This window comes from Typopeltis vanoorti, chromosome 10 (assembly GCF_054136105.1).
Source record: "Typopeltis vanoorti isolate ZY-2024b chromosome 10, IOZ_Tvanoo_1.0, whole genome shotgun sequence".
Classification (NCBI taxonomy): Eukaryota; Metazoa; Arthropoda; class Arachnida; order Uropygi; family Thelyphonidae; genus Typopeltis; species Typopeltis vanoorti.
The window spans coordinates 137,142,289-137,166,299 of NC_143558.1; the positions used below are offsets into that span (position 1 = coordinate 137,142,289).

Below are 24,011 nucleotides of genomic sequence, written 5' to 3' on the forward strand. Positions count from 1 at the left end.
ACAGAAAGAGGGTAAGAAATTTTCAGCCTAAGAAGATCAAAAAAGAGAAGCACCTAAATTGGAGACTGATGTGGTACATCAGAAAGAACATATGCAACCTTCGAGAAGAAAATAATCAGTGTGCGTAATTAAGAAATCCTAGAGGAACAGTGATTAAGAAGCTGAAATTTGAGTTTGTTATGTTGGTCTGATTTTGCAGATTGAAGATGAATATTAAGGTTGATACTAATATCGTATTTATTTATGAAATGAACCTGGAAGGCTTTGAGAGGCTTCTTCATCCACATAAATTCTATTTCTCTTTGCTTAATTTTCATAATTGTTGTTTAAGTTGAGTTGAACTTGGGAGGAACAAGAAATGGTATTCAGTAAGCCAATAAACATGGGCAGTTTAGATCAGCTCCTCTGCAAATTATGACCTCTGCACTGCCTTCCCTTATACACCACTATTCGGACTACCTCCAGACATAGCAGAATAATGGCAGCAAGATTATTCGCAAGCTGACCTGCTATGTCTGGTCAGCTTGCGAATTATTATTATTAGTTCCGACTTGTTATTATTAGTTCCGACCCAGTATACTATCTAACTGATAGTCTGTGGAATAATCAGTTTTAAAGCTGTATTCCCGAAAATAAGAAATGTCTAATTCTCTATAATGTGCGATGTAACTTTGAAATCATCATTTCATAAATCATATTGTATGCGAATAGAAATGGAAAAAATTAAACCGAGCCATTTTTCTCAACGTTCAAACAGTTTTTCGCCACTTTTAAATGTTTTCAAATTATTTATATTGCATTTGGGGATGAAATTCATTTGTCACTTCGTGTTCTCTAGAACTAGAGAAAGATATGACCTTAGAGGGGTTCGTATGCCACATTCCAAACCTTGCCTAGGTTAGCTCATTCGTAGACAGCTTCAGTTAATCTATTTTATGCCTGGAGACACTATCCACTGATATTGACATACCACCACTGTCAAGATGTAAGCAGAGGATTTAGCTGCTGACTTCGCTATCTTAAGAAGGATGTGTACAGTCCCCCCCCCCTTTCAGATCCACATCTACCAATCATGAGCCTTTAAACAACTGTTTACATCTTCAAGCATTTTGGAAACAAATAAATCTACAAATTAAGTGCATTGTTACAAAAGCGAATGACTCCTGTAAAATGTTTCGGACTTAATTTAAAATTACATGCTTCAACTTATAGATTCATCAACGCCTCTGCTCTTCTTCAATGTCTAAGGCAATCATTTCAGTTCATCTCGCAACAATGCATAGCTTGTACTATTGCTACTTTCTCCATCCATATGAGAATGGAGGGATAAATTATGTTGCACTTCTGTTCTCCAGTCAACGGATTGTGGATAGGAATCGCATTGAGGTGGTAGATAAATTTCATAATTGGCGTGAGACGATATCTTATTGGAAGCCTGAAGTGACTTGAAAAGATTTCATTCTCTAGAGAACAGGACTTCCAGGTATCCAAGTGTTAACCAACCAGGGTATGAAATATACTTAGGTTTACATCCTTCCTTGGATGGAATTTGCATACGACACACATAAATTAAGTTCGTTTGGCGTTGATTGAAATTTGGTATTTGTATTTGAGATCTTTATTAAGTCTGTTGAAAGAGGTAATCAACTTGACAGAATATTTTAAATAGTTTATTGATTTATACTGTACTTATGTGAAAAGATCTATGCTTTTGCAATAAAGCTTAAGTTTTTTTTTTTTTAAACTGAAGCTGACTCGTATAACGTAAACATACACTGAAAAATATCTGTGTTGAGATTCAACTACTATCAGGAGATAAAATTCGATTGTTTTTAAAGCGTACTTATTTTAAGCAAATTTATTGTGAAGATACTTATTTTACTTGTTTTATGTTACAAATATTTTTAGGATTTATTAAGTAAATCTGACTTAATTTTTACATTTTTCATTGTAAAAATTTCCTTATTTTGATATAGCAGCACCTGAATACAATCATTAATAACACGATGCAGTAGCATTAGCACAATATGGATTACCCCCCCTCCCCCCTAAACACACACACACACACACACACACACACACACACACACACACACACACACACACACACACACACACACACACACACACACACAGTATTCAGTTTTCATATGTTTGGGATCAGTGAGGTGAATTTTGCTAAAGGAAGAAATGGGAATGAAAACCTATTTTTATTCCAGATCGAGAACTGAAGTGCAATTCAATTGGCTTAAGAAATTTTAAGGATTTTTAAAATAAATCATTACGCTACGTTTGTAATATAAACTTGGAAAAAATTCTTATTTCTTGAAATTCTTGAAAATGGCTTATTTCTGTGTGAGGCATGATTTGCTAAACATTCCCCACCTCTTTTGAGGAAAACGACCTTTTCCTCAAAAGTGTGACAACTGAAGGTGAGTCCTTTCCTTATAAGCACAGGGTTGAATTAATTTGATCTCATGTTAGCAATTAGCAACCATTGTATTTAAGTTACAACGGACACGAAACTTCATCGCATAAAATTGCTGATCATTTTCAGATGTAATTTAATTTAAGGCAAAATTCACATCTTTACTAGAGTATCCTGAAATATTCATATATTAAATATTATTCAAACATTCCGATATTTTAGAGCAACATGACTCCAGATGGAAATTTTTCTTGATAAAAATCATCTGTATCTTTTTTCGCAAACTGTTTCGAACTGTAGAATTCTGCGTGGTAAAGACGTAATGGTGGGAATTGAATAAGTTTGTATCTTAAGAAAATAAAGGACTATAACTAGCTAATTTTCTATTGAACTTATATTTGTATTTTAATTTCTAATATTTTATTTTTTGAGTATATCATGATTAAATATAAGGAACATATTTCTAGTTAAATAAGCGCACGATGAATCAATATATTTTGGTCATTTCAGAGCCATTACTCAATGAAAGGTTCAGGAATGGTAATGGGACTTGGAACTGACAATGTAGTTGAGGTACCTTGTGATGACAGGTAAGTTTCATTTCACCTTAAGGGACTGGTGAATCGTGTAACTTTCTGGATCATATTTCTGCCTTCAGTTTTCTCCCCTTTTTACTTCTGTACACCGTTTTATTTGCACTGTGTTGCGATGATTCAAGATGATTTTCAGCACTTGAACCTGACCTGAGAAAAAGCCCAATTGAGAATTACGGAACTGGAAAGAACATAATACTTCCGGAAATGTTATTTCTTCGGGTACTCTAAATGAAACAAATCTTTTCGTCAAAATTGAATATCACAAAAGTAGTGGTGGAAGTTCTAGAAGCTATAATTTTCATTTCAAGCCTCCGAGTTTCTGGGTAGATGCTTTCTCAGTCTTAAATCGCTTTATTTAGCATATGACTATTTTTAACAACTTAAGAGTATTAAGTATCGTCGAAGAACTATTTACTAATTCGTTGGTTGCAAAGGTGGTGTTATATTAAGTGCCTTTCATGTGTTTTATTTTTGCCCTGGTAATGCAAGACCGATAAAGAGTACAAAGGCTGAAAAAGAGCGAAGCAATGAGGGATAACAGATTTCTCTGCAAGTTCAAAATAAAGCAGCCATCCCTTTTGGTGTTAGGCATGCCATAAGGAAACGTTGTACAGTAAATCGCAGCCTTATGTCATACCTAACACCAAATCAAGACAGCTTCGTCTTGTTCTTCTGGTCAGCCAGTACAATGAAATATGTACATCAGAATTTGAAACTGTACTCCAGCATTCATTATCATCCAGAAGAATTTCGTATTATTAATCTTTGACTTTTTTTTTAATCAATAAACTGCTGTCTATTTCAAGGGAAAGAAACTTCAACTTCGCTAAACATGATGACAGAGCCTGTTATCTACTAATAGGTACAATACAATTTAAATGTTAATGGACAAGTAATGAATTTTTTTTCAGGGTAGGTATTATATTCTTCTTCTAATGCCGAATTACGAATTTTAGGTAAAAATGAGAAAAGGAATTTTTACTTAAGATTCGTATTTTTGTTAATGAATTTTAAATCACTTGGGATAAATTTAATTGTTTTATGAAAACTGTTCACGTACCTTATGGAAGATTAAGCATCAACAATTTGCTGGCCGAGTGGAGAGCGTTTTGAATATCTCACAGCATGGATGTTTGGGTAATAGATGATTTCATCATCACCTGATGATGAAACCTAACCATCGCTTTGTTTACTGAAAACCTGAATTAATTTGATAAAAGTTATCTTTTTATCAAATTAATGGGATTGGATCGAAAAGCGGATTACCAAAAGAAAATGGAAACTGTAACTGACAGAACTATTATTAGTAGAGACATGGAATGTACAATACAATAAGGACACTTTGGATGTTAAGAAAACTAGAATTACTTCGCTAGGAAATGAAGACATATCGGTACGATGTACTAGGATTAGCGAAGATGCGATGGGCATCATCAGGAGAGATGAATGGATGTGAAGTCATATGGTCAGGCATAACACCAAGCACGAAGCAGGAGTTGATTTCCTTCTTAACGAAAAGTTAGAAAGGCACTATTAGGCTACAAACAGGTCCATGAACGAAAGCAAGATTTAGTAGCAAGATTTCAAGCAAAACCATTTAATATATCAATATCCCAGATATATGCACCCACATCTGACAGCACTGATGAGGATACTGACTTATTTTACAAAGATCTGGCAGAGACAATAGAAACAATACCAAAGCAAGATCTGCTAATTATTGAAGGAGATTGAAATGCCAAAGTGGGAATAGATAATGATGGTTGGAAAAGTGTTAATAGAGAAATATGGTTTCGGAGAAAGAAATAAACGAGGTAAAAAATGTTGGAATTTGCTGTGGACCACGAGATGATGATCTGTAACCCAAGATTCCAGCAAAAGGAGTATAGAAAATGTACATGGCGATAAAATGATGGAAAAACCAAGATACGATTGATATTACGATTAAAAGAAGATGGATAACATCAATACAGCAGTGTCGAACTTTTCAAGGAGCGCATATAGACTCGGCCCATACTTTGGTGATTATAAACATCCAGTTGAAATTAAAAATAAAATATAAACCCCATCAGAAACGAAGAGATACAAAAATAAGTGAAGCAGAAATAGGAAGAAGGTACATAACAGTGTTAGAAGAGAAACTTAAGCGTGTGGACAAAGAAAAAAAATTCGAATCTAAGAGTGAAAGGAGAAATGAAGGCGATAGAAGACGCAGTTGAAAAAATAGGACGAGAAAAGAGAAGATCAGGAAGAAGTGGATTAGACGAGAAACACTGAAGTTAGTACAGGAGAATGGATACATCAGAACAAATAGAGGAACAATACAGAAGAAAGTGAAATGAGGTGAAAAGAAAGCAGTCAGAATGGATAAGATGGAATAGTTAGAAACCCAATGCAATAATATAGAACAGCACTATGGAGAGCATAAAGATAGGGAGATATACAAAATGATCAGAACCATTAATAGAAAGTGGCAACCAAAACAGACCACCATTAAAGATGAAAAAGGCAAAGTATTGATGAATAAAGATAAAATTGCACAACGGTGGACAAGATACTGTAGTGAGTTATATGAAGAAACACTAGATTTTCATAGCGTTGGGCAACTGATTGAAGAAGATTGAAGAATAGAAGCAGATATCACCACCATGTAATGAGTGTGATATGGACATTTTAAGAGAACAGATAGAAAACGCAATAGGACAGTTAAATACAACAAGCGTTCTGGTAATGATAACATCATTGGAGAAATGATTAAATATGGTGGCGAAAGTACGGTAACAGAAATGCACCAACTATGTAATATGGTATGGAAAGAAGGGAAAATGCCAGAGGAGTGCGATGTTAGTGATATTATAAGACAGGAAATAAGCTAGAATATAAAAATTATAGAACAATTGCTTTGACAAGTCACCTTGGTAAGGTGATGATGATGATGATGATATTGACAGAAAGAGTGAGAACACAATTGGACTACAGTTGGAACACAAGTGTTTTGGGATGCTTTTGTTCATTAATTATCTTGAAAAGGGTAAAACAATAACGGGGGAATATTATTCCGATCTTTTAATGAGACTAGACGAAAAAATTCGTGAGAAAAGACCAGGTTTGCAAAAGAAAAAAAACATTTTCATCAGGACAGTGCATCTGCCCACAAAGGTGGGCAGATGCACTGTCCTGATGCCCACAAAGGTGTTTTGGCAATGGAAAAATTAAGGGATTGCACTATGAATTGTTGGAACATCCACCCTATTATCCAGATTTGGCTCCCTCTGACTTCTATCCCTTCCCAAAATTAAAACTCTTCTTCGCTGGTCAGTATTTTTTTTCGAATCAAGAGGTGATTGCAGCTGTAGAGGGGTATTTTTAGATCTTACTGAGAACCACTACAGGGACGGGATAATGGCGCTGGAGCATCGCCGGAATAAATGTATTAGTCTTAAGAGAGATTATGTTAAAAAATAAAGATAATTTTGAATTTATAAATTCGTTTTATGTAGAATAATTCACATACATGGGAAGTAAAATTACATGATTTGGACTGTAAACAAGAAATAAAGATCAGGATTGCAAAGTAAAGAACAAATATTAAGGCATGGATAACAACTGGAAAAGTAAATTGATCAGCCTGAAAAGAAAACTAAGAATACTGGAAAATGCATCTTTAGCGGTGTACTGCATGGATCTGAAACGTGGGTATAAGTGCGAATAAGGAAGAAAAAAAAAAGAATTTTGGCATTTGAAAGAACTTGTTACAGGAAGATTCTAAGAACAGGATGGGTACAGAAAGTCACAAATGAAGAGCTCTAACGGAAGATACAACCAAAGGAGAATCTAATGCAGAAGATTATAAAATGGAAGAATGCAATTATTTGGACACATCTACAGAATGAGTTAGGACCGGAAGATAAAGACATTCATGTTTGGTATTATGGATGATGTAAACAGAAGAGGTAGATCATTACAGAGAACGACATAATGGACTAGGCTTACAGACACTGTGCACTGGACAAAGGAAGGTGGAAGAAGATAGTGAAGGAGGCATTCGACACCAACGGGCAGTGAGCCTTTAGTTCGTGATGATGATGAATAAAACAGACTTTTAGATTATTAACCCTTAGCCCACTGTACTATCTAACCCATGATATTCTGAATATTTTTCATGAGATTTGCATAAAGTGCTTTCAACTAAAAAGAAAAGACAGCAATTGTAGATGCTAACTTCGGTAGCGCCTACATAACATTTTTAAAAGTTGAAAATGAAGCTTGACTTGTTATTCTTTCAGTATAAAAATTCCATTTAAACATTTTAAGTTGGGTAGTGGTCCCACCTGATTTACTCCTGAAAATACTTTTATATTTTTATAAATCTTATAAATTTTATAAGTGTTTTCAGGAATACCTCTGAACGAAATCCATTTTTTTTATTATTTTTTTTTTTTATCACTGGCTTACTTTTCCAAACTTAAATCTTAGTATACTGGAAGAAATTTCTCAAATATATCTCTCGAACGTATACATATTCAGATATTTATATAATTTTATTATTGCAGGGGAAGAATGATTCCTTCTGAATTGGAAAGATTAGTTAGAGAAGCTCGTGCTAAAGGTCACCATCCATTCTTTGTGTGCTGCACTAGCGGAACTACAGTTCTTGGAGCCTTTGATCCCATCATTCCACTCGCTGACATCTGCGATAAATATGGCATGTGGCTACATGTCGATGTGAGTAGTTGAAATTTATAATTTTCCATACAATAACGGTTCCGCATGGATGAAAATATCATCATTCCATGGTATTTAATTAATATTTGCAGAACCTAGAGTAAATAAGTTTAAGTTGAATTCGAATGTTTCGAATTAAGACAGAAACAACTAATGCTTTCAGACCAGTATTGCCGTCTGTTCAATACATGTGTTCTTGTTGTTTTATTGTTTTGCCGAACGAAGAACACGAGTTGCTGGCGGATATACCCTACTATATCTGTATGACACCCCAAGTCTTCAGTTGAAAAGCTCTCTTGTAAAGATTTTTCACGAGGGATCAAGGGTGGATTTAAGACTGTTGCGCCCCATGAGCTATAACACTAACAGCTTCCTTTAGTGGACAAATTTTAGGTTCTATCCTGAGTGGAGGCCCTTGTGATGTAAGGCCCTAAGTTGTAGTTTGTTTAGCTTATGTGTAAATTCAGCCTGACTAGGATTCGAACCTATGTGTTTCCGCCCAAAAGGCAATCGATAATTAAGCTGTGGAGCTCCTGAGCTAAATATAAACATTTCAATGTAAATATCTGTACTATGAGAGGGGATTTTTTCATTACGAGTTGCTGTATGTATGGACTGTATTTCCAAAGTACACCTCAGAAGAGCATATATTTTTCATTACAGTTTTTAAGAGGATCCTCTCGATGATACTGTAAGTTAAATATCTATAATCACAGACCCCTTTATACGAGGGGGTCTAGAAAGTTCTGATTAACATCTAGAACAAAATGTTATTAAAGCAACTGATATAACTACAAGAAAGAACATATTAGTAGCAGAGTTATGAAGATCACTTATGTTCTTATATCCTCATATGTTTTAATATTATTTTTATTCTAGGTGTTTATCAGAACAGTACTAAGTTAAAATGACTACTCCTCCTGCACCATAAAAGAAAACGTTTTCGGAACAAAATCCAATTTCGACTATTGCTAGGGCGAATCTTTGTTATTAAATAGGGTTTGGTGACTATTTTTCTGCTTCAGCCAAGCGTCAGTATTTCCTGGTACGCAACTTTTTGCTGCGGTTTCATGCGCTATATTTAATTAAGCATAATGTATGATGTCCGAATTCTTGAGAAATTAGATTATTAGTAAAATTGTGATTAATTTAAATCTGTAAAATTTTAATTTAAAATTCCACAGATTTAAAAATTGTGTCTAATAAAGTATGTTCGGAAAGGTAATAAAAATTAAATTCAGGAAAATAAAACTGTCCCAAATTGTTACAGAAATAAAAGTAAAAAATTCTCCCCAATACAAATTACAAGCAGATAAAGATACAGACAAATTTATTAACAAAGGCAATATAAAAATAATGATTTCATGAAAACAAAAACGGATTCATTCTAAACCACCGCAAAAAAAAGTGAACTCATCTTAAAAACGCAGTTCTTATTCAGTTAATTGATGTTTTGAGAGTAATAGCCAACAAATCCTATGCGAGGTCAAAAGGACGTTGGTTCGATTGCACTGAGACAACCGAAGAATACCATTTAAGCGTATTATATCTTTTAATTTTGGTGGTATCTTATCGGTTTGTCTCTTTTGATTACGAGATCAGCTAACTCATCATTACCTGAAGAGCTCTAAATAGATGAAAATCACTAATTGGTACTGAATTCGTTATATTATTGACGACTGATAGTTATTGTTAGAAATAATCTGTATTATATTTTATCTTTAGGCTGCTTGGGGTGGCGGCTGCCTTTTGTCAAGGAAGCAGAGAACAAAACTAGCAGGAATTGAAAGGTGAGCGTTCGTCATTTTCATATGAATTGATTATAACGTTTTAATTTTCGCACAAATATGAAAAGATTATTCGCCTGAGAATATTCCATATACTCCCATCTATCGAAACAGCTAATGACTGAATGGTAATTTAGACTTCAGCAATCTCAGTATAGTAAAGTGAGCAGCTAGTAGAAACTGTTTCTTTGGATGGGAAGACGTAAAGTGTGTGAACCAAACCGTCCACATCGGCCGACACAGTTTTAAAATAATGAATGAATCGCAAATAAACTAATAAGGAATAAATGCATAACATGTAGTTCTCATTTATAATTGAGGATGAAGGCTGCAAAGGATGATGCCCAAGTTCCACTGTCATGATACTACATAGGAAAAATACCTTATCGATTCGATTTTGGTCACGGAATAGTTTTTTTTTTTTTTGTATCTTTTTCAGCCAGTTCCTTTAGTCCGTTTTTGGTACATATAAGGTTTCCTATCGACTCCCTTTGTAGAATTAAGTAATAGTTTAGAAATGATTGTCAAATAATAGTACTTCTGCAGTACTACAGATAACAGGAACAGATATCTGATTTAATCATGTGATAAAGCCCTAGTATCTGCAGAAGGTTTCGTTATTTGTTCAAAAAATGCCTTGGAAAAGACTTTTGTCACGAGATTTCATATTTTTGTGAGAAAGGGAATCTGGTTGAAACATTGAATACTTTGTCTTTTCACGGTTAGTTATTAATGTAGCCTTCACAGTTTTCTTATAAAATTAGAAGATCACTACATTGAAAATAAAACTAAATACTGCTCATCCTCTGGGAGAAGATATTCAATTACACTGTGTGTAGGTTAACACAACTCTTTCGGAATGTAGAACAGAACTCTAGGACTTCAAAGACTACATTTTTGTCCCATGCTGCCTTATTACATCCGTAACCGAGAACGATACCCGATGACTAATCAATCACATTTCATGTGATTGGTTAGTCATCGGGTATCGATACATATAGCGATAATGATACATCTGTATCATTATGTAAACAAAGTCTCTATCGAAATATTTTAGTACAACAGACTGTATTTATAGTAAATGAATACATCTTGATTCATTTATCTTGTGTCGGATAAAAACTCAAAGTCTGCATTTAGAGTAATTCTTTCCGAAATACGAGTGATGTTTTGCATAGTTGGAATTTGAGAGATCCATTATTTCGTTATGATTATTTAATTTTAGCTATCATAGGACAACCTTCATTATAATTTGTAACTTTGAACAAATTCCCAAAGCTGTTGATGTTTACATAAACCATTGAAGAAAAAATATTCATAAAATTCTTTATTAAGGTACGCTAATGGTACCTTAATAAAGAATTACACACATGAAGCATTACACACACGTGCTTTTTTTTCAGTTTAAACATTAGTTCTATGTAGAAACTAAATTTTATAATTTTTATTACTTTGACTTCCGTGAAGTATGGCGTTTCTGAAAAGAATAGCATAGCATGGTGGGTTCTCATGCACCCTAGTTGAAATGGGGTGCAATTTACTAAGTTGAAATCGAGATTTAGGTGATATTTTTTGATTGTGGTGTAATGAGCCACTAAAATAGCATTTTTTTTTCATTGAAAAATACACTACTTGGAAAGAAGTCAACAGACACACAATGGGCAAGCTGCATTGGATGGTGCTTCTAAGTTAGTGCAACTGTATCCGGGTGAAATGGTGCGAGAAGGGAACTGATGGAGTTTGAAAGAGGCGTTGTGATGACGAACAATGTAAGTTCGTCAAACTGGGCCATTCGAGGTCAACAATCAGCGATGTAAGCGCATAGAGTCAACTGCAAGTGCTACCCGCAGTGGACGACCCACCACACCCCGAACATGATAGTATCTACGGAGGATAATATGTAAAAATCGCCATTCGTCGGCCGACACGTTAAATGAGGGGTTCTGAGTATCAGCTGGAACATGAATCTACGCAAAAACATTCAGAACCGAGGCTCACGTCATGAGCTTCCATGGCAGGACTGCATTATGCAAGCCCCACATTACCCGAACCAACATGTAGCCATGTCTTCAATGATGCAAAGAGCGTGTGCAGTGGGACATGAAAACTTGGAAAGGTGTGTTATGGAGCGACCAATCACGCTACATCCCTTACCTAGCAGATGGATGGGTGTGGATGTGGTGGATGCCTGTGAACGACTCTTACCAGAGTGCGTAAACCCCGACTATGAAATTCGGAAGTGGCAGTGTGGTCCTGTTTTTTTTTTTTTTTCCTCCTGATTTGGTCTCGGACTTCTGTAGTGCCACAAACATTGAACTCCAAGAGGTATCTGAGCATTCTGGACAATGTAATGCTACTTGATGGCGTTTCTACGGAATCGTCTCTTTCAGCAAGACAATCGTATTATAAGGCTGCTGCTGCGTCGTGTTTGGACATGAACATCAACACACACTTGAATGGTCTCCACAGAAATCTGACCTCAATCCTATTGAACACCTCTGCGATAAACTGGAAGAGTCGGGTGAGGTCAAGAAACGTCCGCCCCACCACACTCCAGGATCTCCTTACATGCCTACAGGAAGAATAGTCTAAAATCCCCACCGATCGCTATCGTACGTTTGTGGAAAGTATGCCCCCGTAGGATTACCGCATTCATCGCAGGTCCTACATCTTATTAAGTTGGGCGCTATGGCTGTTTGTTCCTCACAATATGTTGTCCGTTGACTTTTTTCGAAGCAGTGTAGAGCATTAACAACCTTTGTAAAAGAGAATGGTAGATTTTTTAAACTTGTCTTTATGTAAACATCTGAAAAACATTTTGCATCTATAAAACTGACTTGTCTAGAGACAAGCAGTTATAAGAAAACTATCACTAATGATTTTAACATTAACGTAATAATTTAATTACTTCAATATTGATTTAAAATAAATAAACAGGGAGAGAATCTTCATTTGAATGAGATCAATCAATAAAATTCATCGATTTATTATTGGATTTTTTATTTGTTTCAGAATTTGGTTAATAATGACTTTGTCATAACGCTGTATATTATCGTTAAGTTGAAATGTGCGGTTTTAGCTTTGTTAGATGAAAGTGAAACTATTCTATATCGGTTGCTGATCCTTTATTTGTAACATCTGCTTCTATTACTAAGCTTTGCTCTGTTCTCATGATTTGTACAAATCAATTATTCATTCTCGCGCAGGGCTAATTCTGTAACCTGGAACCCTCACAAATTAATGGGATCGTTATTGCAATGTTCTACCGTCCACTTCAAGGACGACGTAAGTATACTTATTATCTCTTTCCCATTTTTGACATTTTAATCTAAGAATTACACCTTCTAATGTACTTTAATATTTCCTCCGAACAGAGTTCAAAGAAAATGTCAAATTATCACGGATTTTTGGAAAGTCGGAACATATTACTTTTCAGAGTGCGATGCTTTGTAGCGAGCGGTTAAAAATAGTCACCGTTTGCCAAAGTCGTTTATAATCATTAGAAGGCTGTTAGCAAGTCGTTTTCTTTAACTTGCTGAAAGACGATGAAAATTGTTGCAGTTCATATTAACAATAACGCTTCTTGAAAATTTAACTTAATAATATACAGTTTTTCGTTAACAAGGCTAGCATGCATAATTGATGTTAAATGGAAGTCTACCGTTGTCTATTTTAAAGAACTTCAGGACAATTTCTGTAATTATAAAGGCTGTAAATAATCCCACGCTTTTCAGAAAAAGATATTATTCTATAAGTAAAAATTAACAATAAAGATTGTAAACAGTAAATGAGACTGCATGGTGACTTATGAATGTGTACACTACGATAAGCGTACCTCCTGGAACAGTGAGATAATACAAGTTTGAGTTGAATAAGTTTGTTTCAGTTAATTACTGAAGAAAATATACATTATTCTTGGCGTTAGAGCAGAATGATCCAAGCGATTTTGCTAGTGTACCATCGTGTATGTGTTTTTGCTGTAGGCTTTGATTGTCTGCTATCTTACTGAGAAGATTCTGTGTGATGGAGTGTCATCGTGTTAGTAACACATTTCTGTTTTAAAAGAGAATACAATCAATATTCTTAATCATTGTTATCCATTCAAAAGTTTATGTAAGAGTTTTGAAAGTAATAATGTGCAAAGAGATACTTCATTTCATAGAGGAACGCACTCTAGAAGTGATGAAAGCATCTGGCGGTTAGCTCAGATTGATGAAGTGGATCCCTGCTGTGAGAAACCTGTTCTGCTTCATCTCACAGATTCCCAGAGTTGAAATCCAGTGAGTGAGCGAGCGAATAGGTCAACGAAGTAAGATAATCATATTCATATTCCTGGAACCACTGCCGAACGATTTAACTAGAAGTCGCCTTTACCATATGGATGACCTGGAGAATTGAAGGATCCGTCTATTCAGCAGCAATAGTAGACTGTGGCATTCGGATATCACCTCTTCTCTCTCCTTATTAGGAAGGGTCTGTGTACAAGAAAATATCTGCACTACGACATGCGTTACCTTATGCTACATGAAGTCTGCAGTGTTTCCACCTAGCATTACTGATATATTCAGTTGGAACAATCAGAATCGGGATACTTCCAGTTAGCGAGTGCTTAAAATATCTCGCCATCAGCAGTGGCTCTAACAGACACTTAATCGCCCCTATGACCTTCTTGGATTTCCTAATTATAACTCTAGGATAAGGTGATTAGTCCTCTGGCTATAAGTATTCTTTGTCTGTAAATCGCGTTTGTTCAGCTGGCCGGTTTACTTGGTTGCTGGATGAAAAATCTGAGTTTCCAGGGAGGAAAAACCCTACCACCTCCTTATGAAACCGGCTAATTTACCTTTAGTTGATAAAAGGTCTCGTCCTAGACAGGATACAAACCTAGATGTTTCTAAACCGACTGAGCTACATATGCTCAACAGTGTACTACACTTATATTGTACATATGCCTACAAGTAAATAGGCACTTGTATCAACATGTATGTTTCACTGCGAGATTTTATTAAACTCCCATCTGAATCGTACATTCAACTCTCTGGCTATGTTTTTTTTTTTTTTTTTTCTTCGGTTGCTATGCTCAGTACACTCCTCATTGCGCTAGTTCAGCAAATGGCAGTTTCGAAACAGATGCTACAGTGAGATTTAACATCAAAATTGCGTAATGTATAGTACTATGTTTTTATTAAATATTCAAGAGGTGCATTAATTTCAGTATTAAATATTAAATTAAGTATAATTTAGTAAACTTTAATTCAACATTCCGTTTATTGAAATTATAGCATTCGAAATGGATATGGAAAAGCGCTCGAGAGAGAGAGAGAGAATTTGTTCTACTTGTGAAAACAAAAATAAACCGCTTGGTATGTTATTCAGTAACACAGTTTACCCCCCCCCCCATACACACACTTTAATTTTGGAATAAAATCAAAAAACATTTTAGTCTTTCATCAGTTATTGAACGTGAACGCCTCAAAGGTGAGCAATTCCTAAAATATTGTTTCTTGTTTTGAAAGGCTCGAATCGAATAAATAACTTGAAAGAAATATTTTAAATTATTTATTCCCTGATATATTTATTTATTAATGTTATTTAATATAAAAACAAAGTATATTAATGAAATAAGAAATGTTAATCTAACAAGTATTTCTCGTTTGTCTCTTCCCTATTTCAGTTACTCTTGGTAATTTGGAAACCTTATTATAGGGACCGAACATGAGTGATAAGTTGGGTGTTGGTTTCTCACTGGACAATGAAAATCTCCTTACTAATGATTTTCAAACATTTCTGCCAAGTCTTCAAAAACTAGATCACTGGTCGAGAGAGTTATTCTTTCTGTTTGCTGTCTTACCGGTCTGGTAAGTCGAGTGGATAACTGATCTAGACCAATGTTCCATGTTTAGTCTAGAGTAGAGTTTCATTATTTAACCTTTAACCCACGATCGTATTAATACAATAGGTTTAAATCTTTCGTGGAATCGACACGCACAATCTTGAAAGTGAAATAAAGTGAAATAGATTTATGACTGTTGCAGAGTTTACTTTGCTAGGAACTCGACGATTAAAAAACTAATTATTTTTACAATTATTAAAATGATTTCATATTTGCTCTCCCCAAATATTCACTTCCTCTCTCTTAGTAGCAATGACTTTTTTTTTTCAGTCTCTTCATCTTATTTAAACGATATTGCGATCCAGTCCTATAACTACACATTGATAATTTTTGGAAGCCATTACTGACGATTGGTATTTTTTCCCCTTATGTGAATTCTCACCCACAATAGTATATTAGCATTTGTACCTTGGGTGTGCTTTGGGTTGATAATTTGGAAACCCTCTTATTGAGATCAAACATTTCCTGATAAGTTTGGTGATGGTTTCTCACCTTACAATGAAAATCTCCTTACTAATGCTTTTTCAAACATTTCTAACACACCTGATTATTGCGTGTTCGAATGTGGGGAACCGATAAGCTATTCACCCGGCCGGCTAAAGTTCATGTAGGTAATAGTTTAGTTTAACCTTTTAACTTGGGATTCTTATTCACAGAAAGTATTTTTTGAGTGATATTTGAATTTTACTGTATTACCGTATATGCCAGCGTAAAAGACGACATTTGGTGTGTTTGTGTGTGTGTGTGCGCGCGTGCGTGCGTGTAAAATCTACGGGTATAAAATCTGAACATTGGAATTGGGAGATGGAAGACATCGTCAAGGGATCGCCTAACTCCAGCAGGAAAGCACTGACCATTACATGAATTAGAATACACGAAACGGAAGACTGGTATAAACATCAGTTAACTTGACTGATCGTTTCCGTAAGGGAAGACATCGTTCATAACTTGTAGTTAAAATACACGAGGTAATTGCCATGCCTGTATTATTATTATTAAAGCAATGCGCAAGAAGCTGTCAGCGGTAAATTTGTGGTAGTCTTATACAGTGAGTATAGCAGAAAATAATCTTGAAAGATTTATTTTGGGGAACGTCTTGTACCCCTAGTCGCCTCGTAAGCAGGCATATATACGGTATTTTTTTCTTGTACTTATTTTTTCTTTTGTGCAAGTTTATTTGGCTTCATTTCAAAAAGAAATTACGCCTTTAATAGCAGTCTCATGCAAACAATCGTTCTGGGGCGTTTCGAACTTTAAGAGCTTGAAGAGATTATTACTATCGATCAGATAAATATTTTCTTAAATTTTCTTCAAAAAGATGAGAATTTAACTTTCAAGTTTTCAGAAATAGAAAATTTCCTGGAATACTTGAACTGAAGTCCACATAAAACATGAAGAAACGAATCACAAAAGATTATAAAATACCTAAATTTTGTACTTTTGAAGCGATATTTCATATTCATAGCTGATTCGTCAAAATTTTAAGAGTACCAAACTTCATTTGTATATCTTAAGTATATTTGAAAATAAACGATCTGAAAACTTCTCATTAGTATAAAGTTTTACTTCATATAACAAACTGAACTGGTCCCCTCTTTGAATTCTTCAACAGGGTCTCCTCATTAGTTGTAATCAAATGTGTGCAGATTACCTCTTTCAGCAAGATAAACATTACGATGTGACTTACGATACAGGAGACAAAGTTATCCAGTGTGGTCGACACAATGATATCTTCAAACTGTGGTTGATGTGGCGGTCAAAGGTAAGATTCAAATTAGTATTTTGATTTCGCTTTAAGGAGAGTAAAATCGCCATCACTACATATTTTCATTTAAAGTTATTTATTCTTTAAATCTCTTTACGGTTCTGTCAAATTCTATTTCTTTAGTGGTTTCAGGTAACAATTTTTCTGAAGGTTATAGACAACGCTATGTGTTCTCTGTAGAAGAGTTTCTCATATCGTATCACGTAAACCCAACTTCTAATATCTCCTTCGTATTGTAGCACTATTTTTGTGTTCGATAGCTTAACCAATTTACTACTATTATTATTTTGAAGAGGGTTATAAAGATGGAATTCCCCCCCTCTCCAAAATTGTCAAACTCGATCGGGAACCCAAAAGTTATCAAGAATGACTATTTCAAGCTCTACAAAATTTTTCATTACGAGAGATTGTCATAAGTATGAACAAGCGGCACTTTCACTGCTATACTACTACTACACCTACATTAAATTAACTTGCTTGTGGGCAACCGGAATGTTATTTGGGAGTATATATATATATTGCAGCATGCGTTCTCACAGCGCGTTCATGGCTGTTTTATTCCATAGAAAGAAAAGAAAACAAATTGAACAAATATAAAGAGGGAGAAACTTTACTATTTTACTTCTTTTTACATTCAGAAGCTATCAGAAACGCAACCTGATGAGTCATTCACACATTACATATCTGATTTCGCTACTTAAAAAAAAAGTATTTTTCTTAAAAAAGAAAGCTATTCAAGTTCTCATTCAAGAGCTGAAGATTTGAAAGCGATTATCCTAGCTGTAAATGTACATCCGGTGCTCCGCGGCTCAGTGAAATAGACACTTGAAATTCTTCAGCTTTGGTTATAACCTTACTTTAAGTAGATTAAAGTGAACATTTTTTTAAAAAAGCCAAAAGAAAACCTTTTATATAAATATCCACGACATGTATTTTATATAGACCTTATCCACGATAGGTCATAAGACAGACTTAAAACTCATTGGTGCTGTGCATGAGCAAGTGATTAAGTTCAATGTGTTTGGAGTTGAACTGTGTGTGGACGTTGACCAGTGGCTGCTCGTGTTCTTGCATGATTATAGGAAAGGAGGAAACGGTAACGCTACTTAGGTGGAGCAACGCCCATGAGAGCATCCATTAAAAAACAAAACGCAGAAATAGAGCAGAGTTCCAGTTTGTGGATACTGAAAGTACCACCAGAAGGTGCTTGATATGAATGGAAGATGCTGCGTATCGCTCGTCAGCAGTTCATTAATATCCTAATTATGCTGATGATATTGTTTATGTCTGAGAACAACCTCGACCATCGACTAATGCTCCACAACACATTACTTAATTCTGATTGAATTAACTCAGAACACTCTTTGTTTCATCGGACTTGAGTGATTAAACGGTGATGATACTTAACGACGAATTCTTATAATTATTTATCTAAGTTACAAATAAATCTAATCAACAGCACTCACACAAAAAATCGTTCGAAGAATTAAAAATGTGGTTTTTCGTATGCTGTCAGTATAAATATTTATATAAATAATTTTAAAAAATCAGCTAATGCCTTTCATTTCACAAGGGGAGTTGGCTGTGTCCAATTAGTTCTAAGTTTTCTGAAATCGGGTGTCAGCTAATCACAGATAGCATCCGGGAAAGAGACTCAAGACAACTGCTGTTATCTCGTCGTCCCCTAATAATTGGCTGGTGAAAGTTATGTAAATATATACAAAGTGATATGTAAATTTGGTAACTAATTTTAACAATATACTTTTTTTCCCATTATAACTACCTATATTACTTTACGAAAGCTACTGCTTTCCGATAGCCGAGATATTAACAAAACTACATCATTTGGTGTGTCATGTGTGATGACATCGGAAGTGATGTTATCGGTTGGGTTATAATATGAAGTGTATTTATGGGGTGTTTTTAACGATCAGAGCAGTCTTTTGTTAATTTTTTTGTGAAGGCTTTTATTGTTTTTCGTATTCATTTCTAGTAGTTTTCGGTAATTAATGTTCCTGCAAATTGGATTCGTGTACTGTTTTTTTTTTTTTTTTTAGAGCATTTCTTTGTTCGTTGTAATGGTGGTGGTACGTTTAATCAGTTTTTTTCTTTTTTGTTTTTCAAGAGGTGATGTGATATCCTGTTTTTGTATTTATTTTTTTATTAATGTGTCTTCTTTTATGATTAACAATTGGAGTTTATCAATTTTTAAGAGAAAGAGTGTTATGAGGGCTACACGTAGTGTTTATTATTTATTTGTGTGTGTGTGCGCGCACACACACATTTCTGATATTGGCTTCTTTTCTATTTGCAGCTGTTGTTGTATCCATAAGGATGGTGATGTTGATTTCAGAGATTTTACAAGGTGATCAGCTTTCGAGGACCGCAGGCAAGAGATTTTTTGGTTCTTGGTGTGTTTGTCTGGTATCGGCTTTTCGTGTTTGTGGCAGTTTTTATTTCCCCAGGTTATAGAAGGATATATGGGTTTCACCGAGTTTAAAACGTCAGCTTTCGACGGCCACAGATGTTTGGTAGTATATTGTTGGTTCTTGGTACCAATGTTTTTGATACCCAGAATTTATTTTCTTTTTATTCCTGGAAGGATGATATGTTGATTTCGCTGCGTTTTAAATGTGAAGGTTTTCGAGAGCTGCTGCACATAAGGAGTGTTTTTATTATCTATGTTTTGTGTTATTTTGATATGTTTAGTGTTCTGCATCTGTTGTTTTATGTCGTCTGTAATTTTATTTTTCTTTGTAAATTGTCGTAATAAAATATGGGCAAAAAAGTTCGTAAAACTTATCCTTTTTGATATCTGCATAATCATGTTGCATTCTGTAAATTCTCGCACTTGTCAGTGTTGTTACTATGGTCGATGGTCGATAGCATTGGCTTCTCCCCCCCTTTTTTTGTATTCTTTTTCTTAATATTTGTGTACAGGGTTATTGTTGATGCTGACAGTATTTCTTTACTTGTACATTTTTCTTTTTTCTTTAGTTGTTTCTATGCTATTTCTACTTTTCATTTTCTTGGCATTTTACCTGTTTCAGCGCCAAAGAATCTTGAAGTCCCTTGATTGTTTGCTGAGTTTATTTCATAAACGACAAAACGACGGTGTGGCAATATGCGGGTGTTTATTATTTATTTCTTTTTTGATACGTGATTCTTTTCATACAGCATTATCATAACCTATACACCCCTCGAGAGTACATATCAGAAATTTAAGGATGATAGTTTTCTTATTTGTATCATGTTCCCACATTTGGTCTACGGAGCGGAGTTTTCATACTATGTAAAAATAAATAAAAAAATTAAAAATAACAAAGTCTTTAGCCTGCACATGATATTAATGAATTACAGGTGGATAGCAGTGACATTTTAAAATGTACTTTCGTGAGTGGGAGTGACCTTACAAAAAAAATAAAATAAAATATTTGGTCAATCGCAGCCTGGCAGTATAAGTGACCGGAGAAAGTCATGATCGAAACCTTTGATTAGAACTCGACCGTCTTTAATGGCTCACAATTTTTCAGCCATTAAGCAAGAAACGGCCGCTTCGTACTTAGGTGAAGTGGGTTAAACGTGCGTGGGCGTCTGAGAAAAAGACTGGTGAATTGAGATAGACCACATATGAAGGTGTAGACAAGAATCTGCACGTTGTGATAGCAGAGCACGTAGAGGTGTGCCATTCAGTTACTAGCCTGTGAATTATCTTAAGAAGCTTTATTCCGAGATGAAAGAGATACACAAAAAAAATTTCTTATTGGAATAATAAAAGGTCGAAATAAACTGGGCCATCGGATACGCGTTACGTGTTTCACTCCATAACGCTATCGAAATTCAATCATTTCACTTCTTTTATCATTTAAATATATTTTGCATTATAAAGATATTTGAGATTTTATTAATAAAATTGTTCTGATTTGATAAAATAAGCCCGCCTGATAATTCGTATGAGCAGAGAATTGAAAACTTGCATCATATTCTGAGGTTTTCTTCATATAATTTTAGTGCCTCAAGAAGGGACTGTCAAAAGATAATCAAATAAAAAGGAAGTTTAATAGTATCAGAGTTTCAGCACGGCCGATTGTTAAGGCAAGGTATGTAACCGATAATGTCAGAATTTAGAACTCTTGTCCTGAGCAATGTTGATAACAATTCTTCATTGCACAATTATCTGCGAATAGGAAAGCATTATGAATTGCATCCATTCAGTGAGAAGTTCAGCATTAATACCGAAGGCTGTGCAATCTATCAAACTCGTCAGTTCGGCTGTTTTCCAGAACTAGAATCAACCCAAATTTATTTAAGCCCTTTCAACAGCTGCTTAGTTTCTGGTTGTGAGGGCACCGAAATTTTTTACTTTTCCGAAACTTAACCTCCCCCCCCCCAACAAACACACGGGAACGCAATTATTGTAAATGCTCCTTAAAATGAGACACGGTGCGACATCATAAATTGTGAGTTCAGGAATAGTTAGTTACTAATCATTTAATACACAAATTAATAAGAAATAAAAGTGGTCAATCATATATATCACTCCCACGCACGGCTGCACGGCTTCTAGCCAAGCGTGGATTAGGGTCAAAATCAAAGTAACCAGTTGATATTCCTTGTTGATGAGAAATTTCCCTTTTCTGTGAAGCTATGACAATTTATAGAAATTTTCGCAGTACCAACGCAGAAATCAGAGTTATTTCTAAAGAAACCAGGAGTAGGCGCACTTCTATTCGAACCCGAGAATTTGTGGTTTAGTTCTGAATCATATCCTCTGGTTAGAGTGGAACACAGCCTAAAGGTTCGGATCTAACTTTGCGGGTTCTTTATTCTGTAGTATTATGTGGTAGTTGATTTTCATCGTCCATTTGCCATTAAACCTTGCTTACTGGAAAGCTATGGGGTTAAAGTCTTATTTGGTTTAATTGCCAGATTCCTTTCCCTATTTACGAAGGAGAGATATGTCTCAGCTCTTCATCACAGGAGAAAATATTTTCCTCATTTCATGGTTATAGCATTAAAATACGCGCTAAGTGCTAGATAGTGTACCTGACAGCCAAACTTCCAGACTTGTAGAAGATGGGTAACTTATTGTCTTCGCTGTCTAGCATTTGGATCCGAATTCTACATTGGATACATGTTTTAAATGTATTCAGATAAAAGAAAAGACGATCGTTATTGCCTTGTGAGTCTACATAAAACACGAATGTGATTTTCTCTCGGCTATAAGATAGATTTACACTTTGATGGGTCTATTCTTCATAAGAAATATGAGACACGCCACTACAGAACTGAAAATACTCCATGGTTGCATACTTCTGATCATGTCATATAGAAATGAAATATGGATGTTGACCAAAAAACTTGATAGTTTGAGGATTACCGGAAGAAAAAGCACTGCTTGATGTTACCATTCAAGATAGAAAGAGTAATGCTTGGGTTAGACTAGGTTGCGAGATATACCAGCCATTAAAAGATCCACCTCCCAGTAGGCAGTTAATATCGCAAAAGTCTTAAAAATGGACAAAGATTATATCTAAATTGAAATCCAGAGAGAAAGAGCTATAGTAAGACTAAAGAGATGCTGGGAGAATGAAATTAAAGACAGCTGGAACTCAGTAGCACAGGAAACCTCAAGACAGGATAAAAACGAGAAACGTGGAGGACTTCCAACTAAGAACGGAAAATAGCTAAGGAAGTGCGAGTCTGCCATTCTACATATTAGATATCTTCAAGTGGCTTGAAAAATACCTTGTTTGTTATCAAGAGCAATGGTTCGGATAGCGAACTCTCAGCCCACCTAACGACAGTATCTTGTGCTATATGTTTACAACTTATCATATAGAATCGACAAAGAACAGAAGATAAAAAAATATCAACAGACCTGGAAATGGAAGGAAGGATTATTCTACGCTGACGAGATTGTTTGGCTAGTTGATCTCGAGAGGACTTCTTACTCATTCAGTCCTCAATCTAAACGACCAACGTTTGGAGAAAACCTACATGGTGGAGGGGAGAGAAATGAACGCTTCGGGTATCACTGAGTTTAGGATATTCTCTCTCTCTACTATCACCCCCTCCCCAGTCCCCGGTTACACACTTCCGATTCTTCTGGAAAAGAAACGCTGACTGATGCACGCAAACAGATCTTACTTCTACTTCTCAAGGTTATGCGTTCGGTTATTATACATGATGGAGTGGTGAAAAGTCGTACTTACTGAGGGGTGGGAATTACGGCAGATGAGATACATTTACTATTTCCATGCATGTCGATGAAAAGTAATCTAGTCTGCAAAAATTTGTAAAATAAGTAACTTCGTATTATTTTTTCACTATAATTTTTTTTTCGCCTAGAACTCTCGCCTTTACGTTGAAACATTTATAACCCGTATGCGTGTTAGCCTGATTGTTTCATTTAAAATAATTTCATAATAATTTTAAAGCAACCTAAATAAATACTTTGGGTTGTTTTTCTTCTAACTTATTTTAAGTTACAAAGTCTCACTTACCTTATGAAATAAGTTATAGATTCGCAAAGGTGTGACTTCACAACTTAAATGGAATCAACTGATTATATTGTCTTGATTCAGTTCCTCATTTCCTCCTATTCAACATCTGTTTTCCTCTGCTAAATTTTATTAGAAAGTCGGAAGAGAATTCACTACGCCACAGTTTTATACTCAAACAGGTTTGAAACGAATTAAAATTTATTCAAACACGACTTAATGAATTTGCAAGGCGATTACTCCGAAACTGTTGCATGCAGAACATGCTTAGTATACTAATAGAGCACAGCATAACACAAAATGGTTGAACAGAA

General features: G+C 35.1%; 1 protein-coding gene across 1 annotated transcript in view; it reads left to right on the top strand.

The window, feature by feature from the left end:
* The window catches only part of Gad1 (glutamate decarboxylase), an 84,126-nt gene that overhangs the window by 45,402 nt on the left and 14,713 nt on the right, over positions 1–24,011 (top strand). The window contains exons 5-9 of the mRNA XM_090399232.1: positions 2,939–3,018; positions 7,578–7,749; positions 9,475–9,539; positions 12,743–12,821; positions 17,042–17,191. Of these exons, the coding sequence (XP_090255358.1) occupies positions 2,939–3,018; positions 7,578–7,749; positions 9,475–9,539; positions 12,743–12,821; positions 17,042–17,191 (546 nt within the window). The remainder of the gene's footprint in view (positions 1–2,938; positions 3,019–7,577; positions 7,750–9,474; positions 9,540–12,742; positions 12,822–17,041; positions 17,192–24,011) is intronic.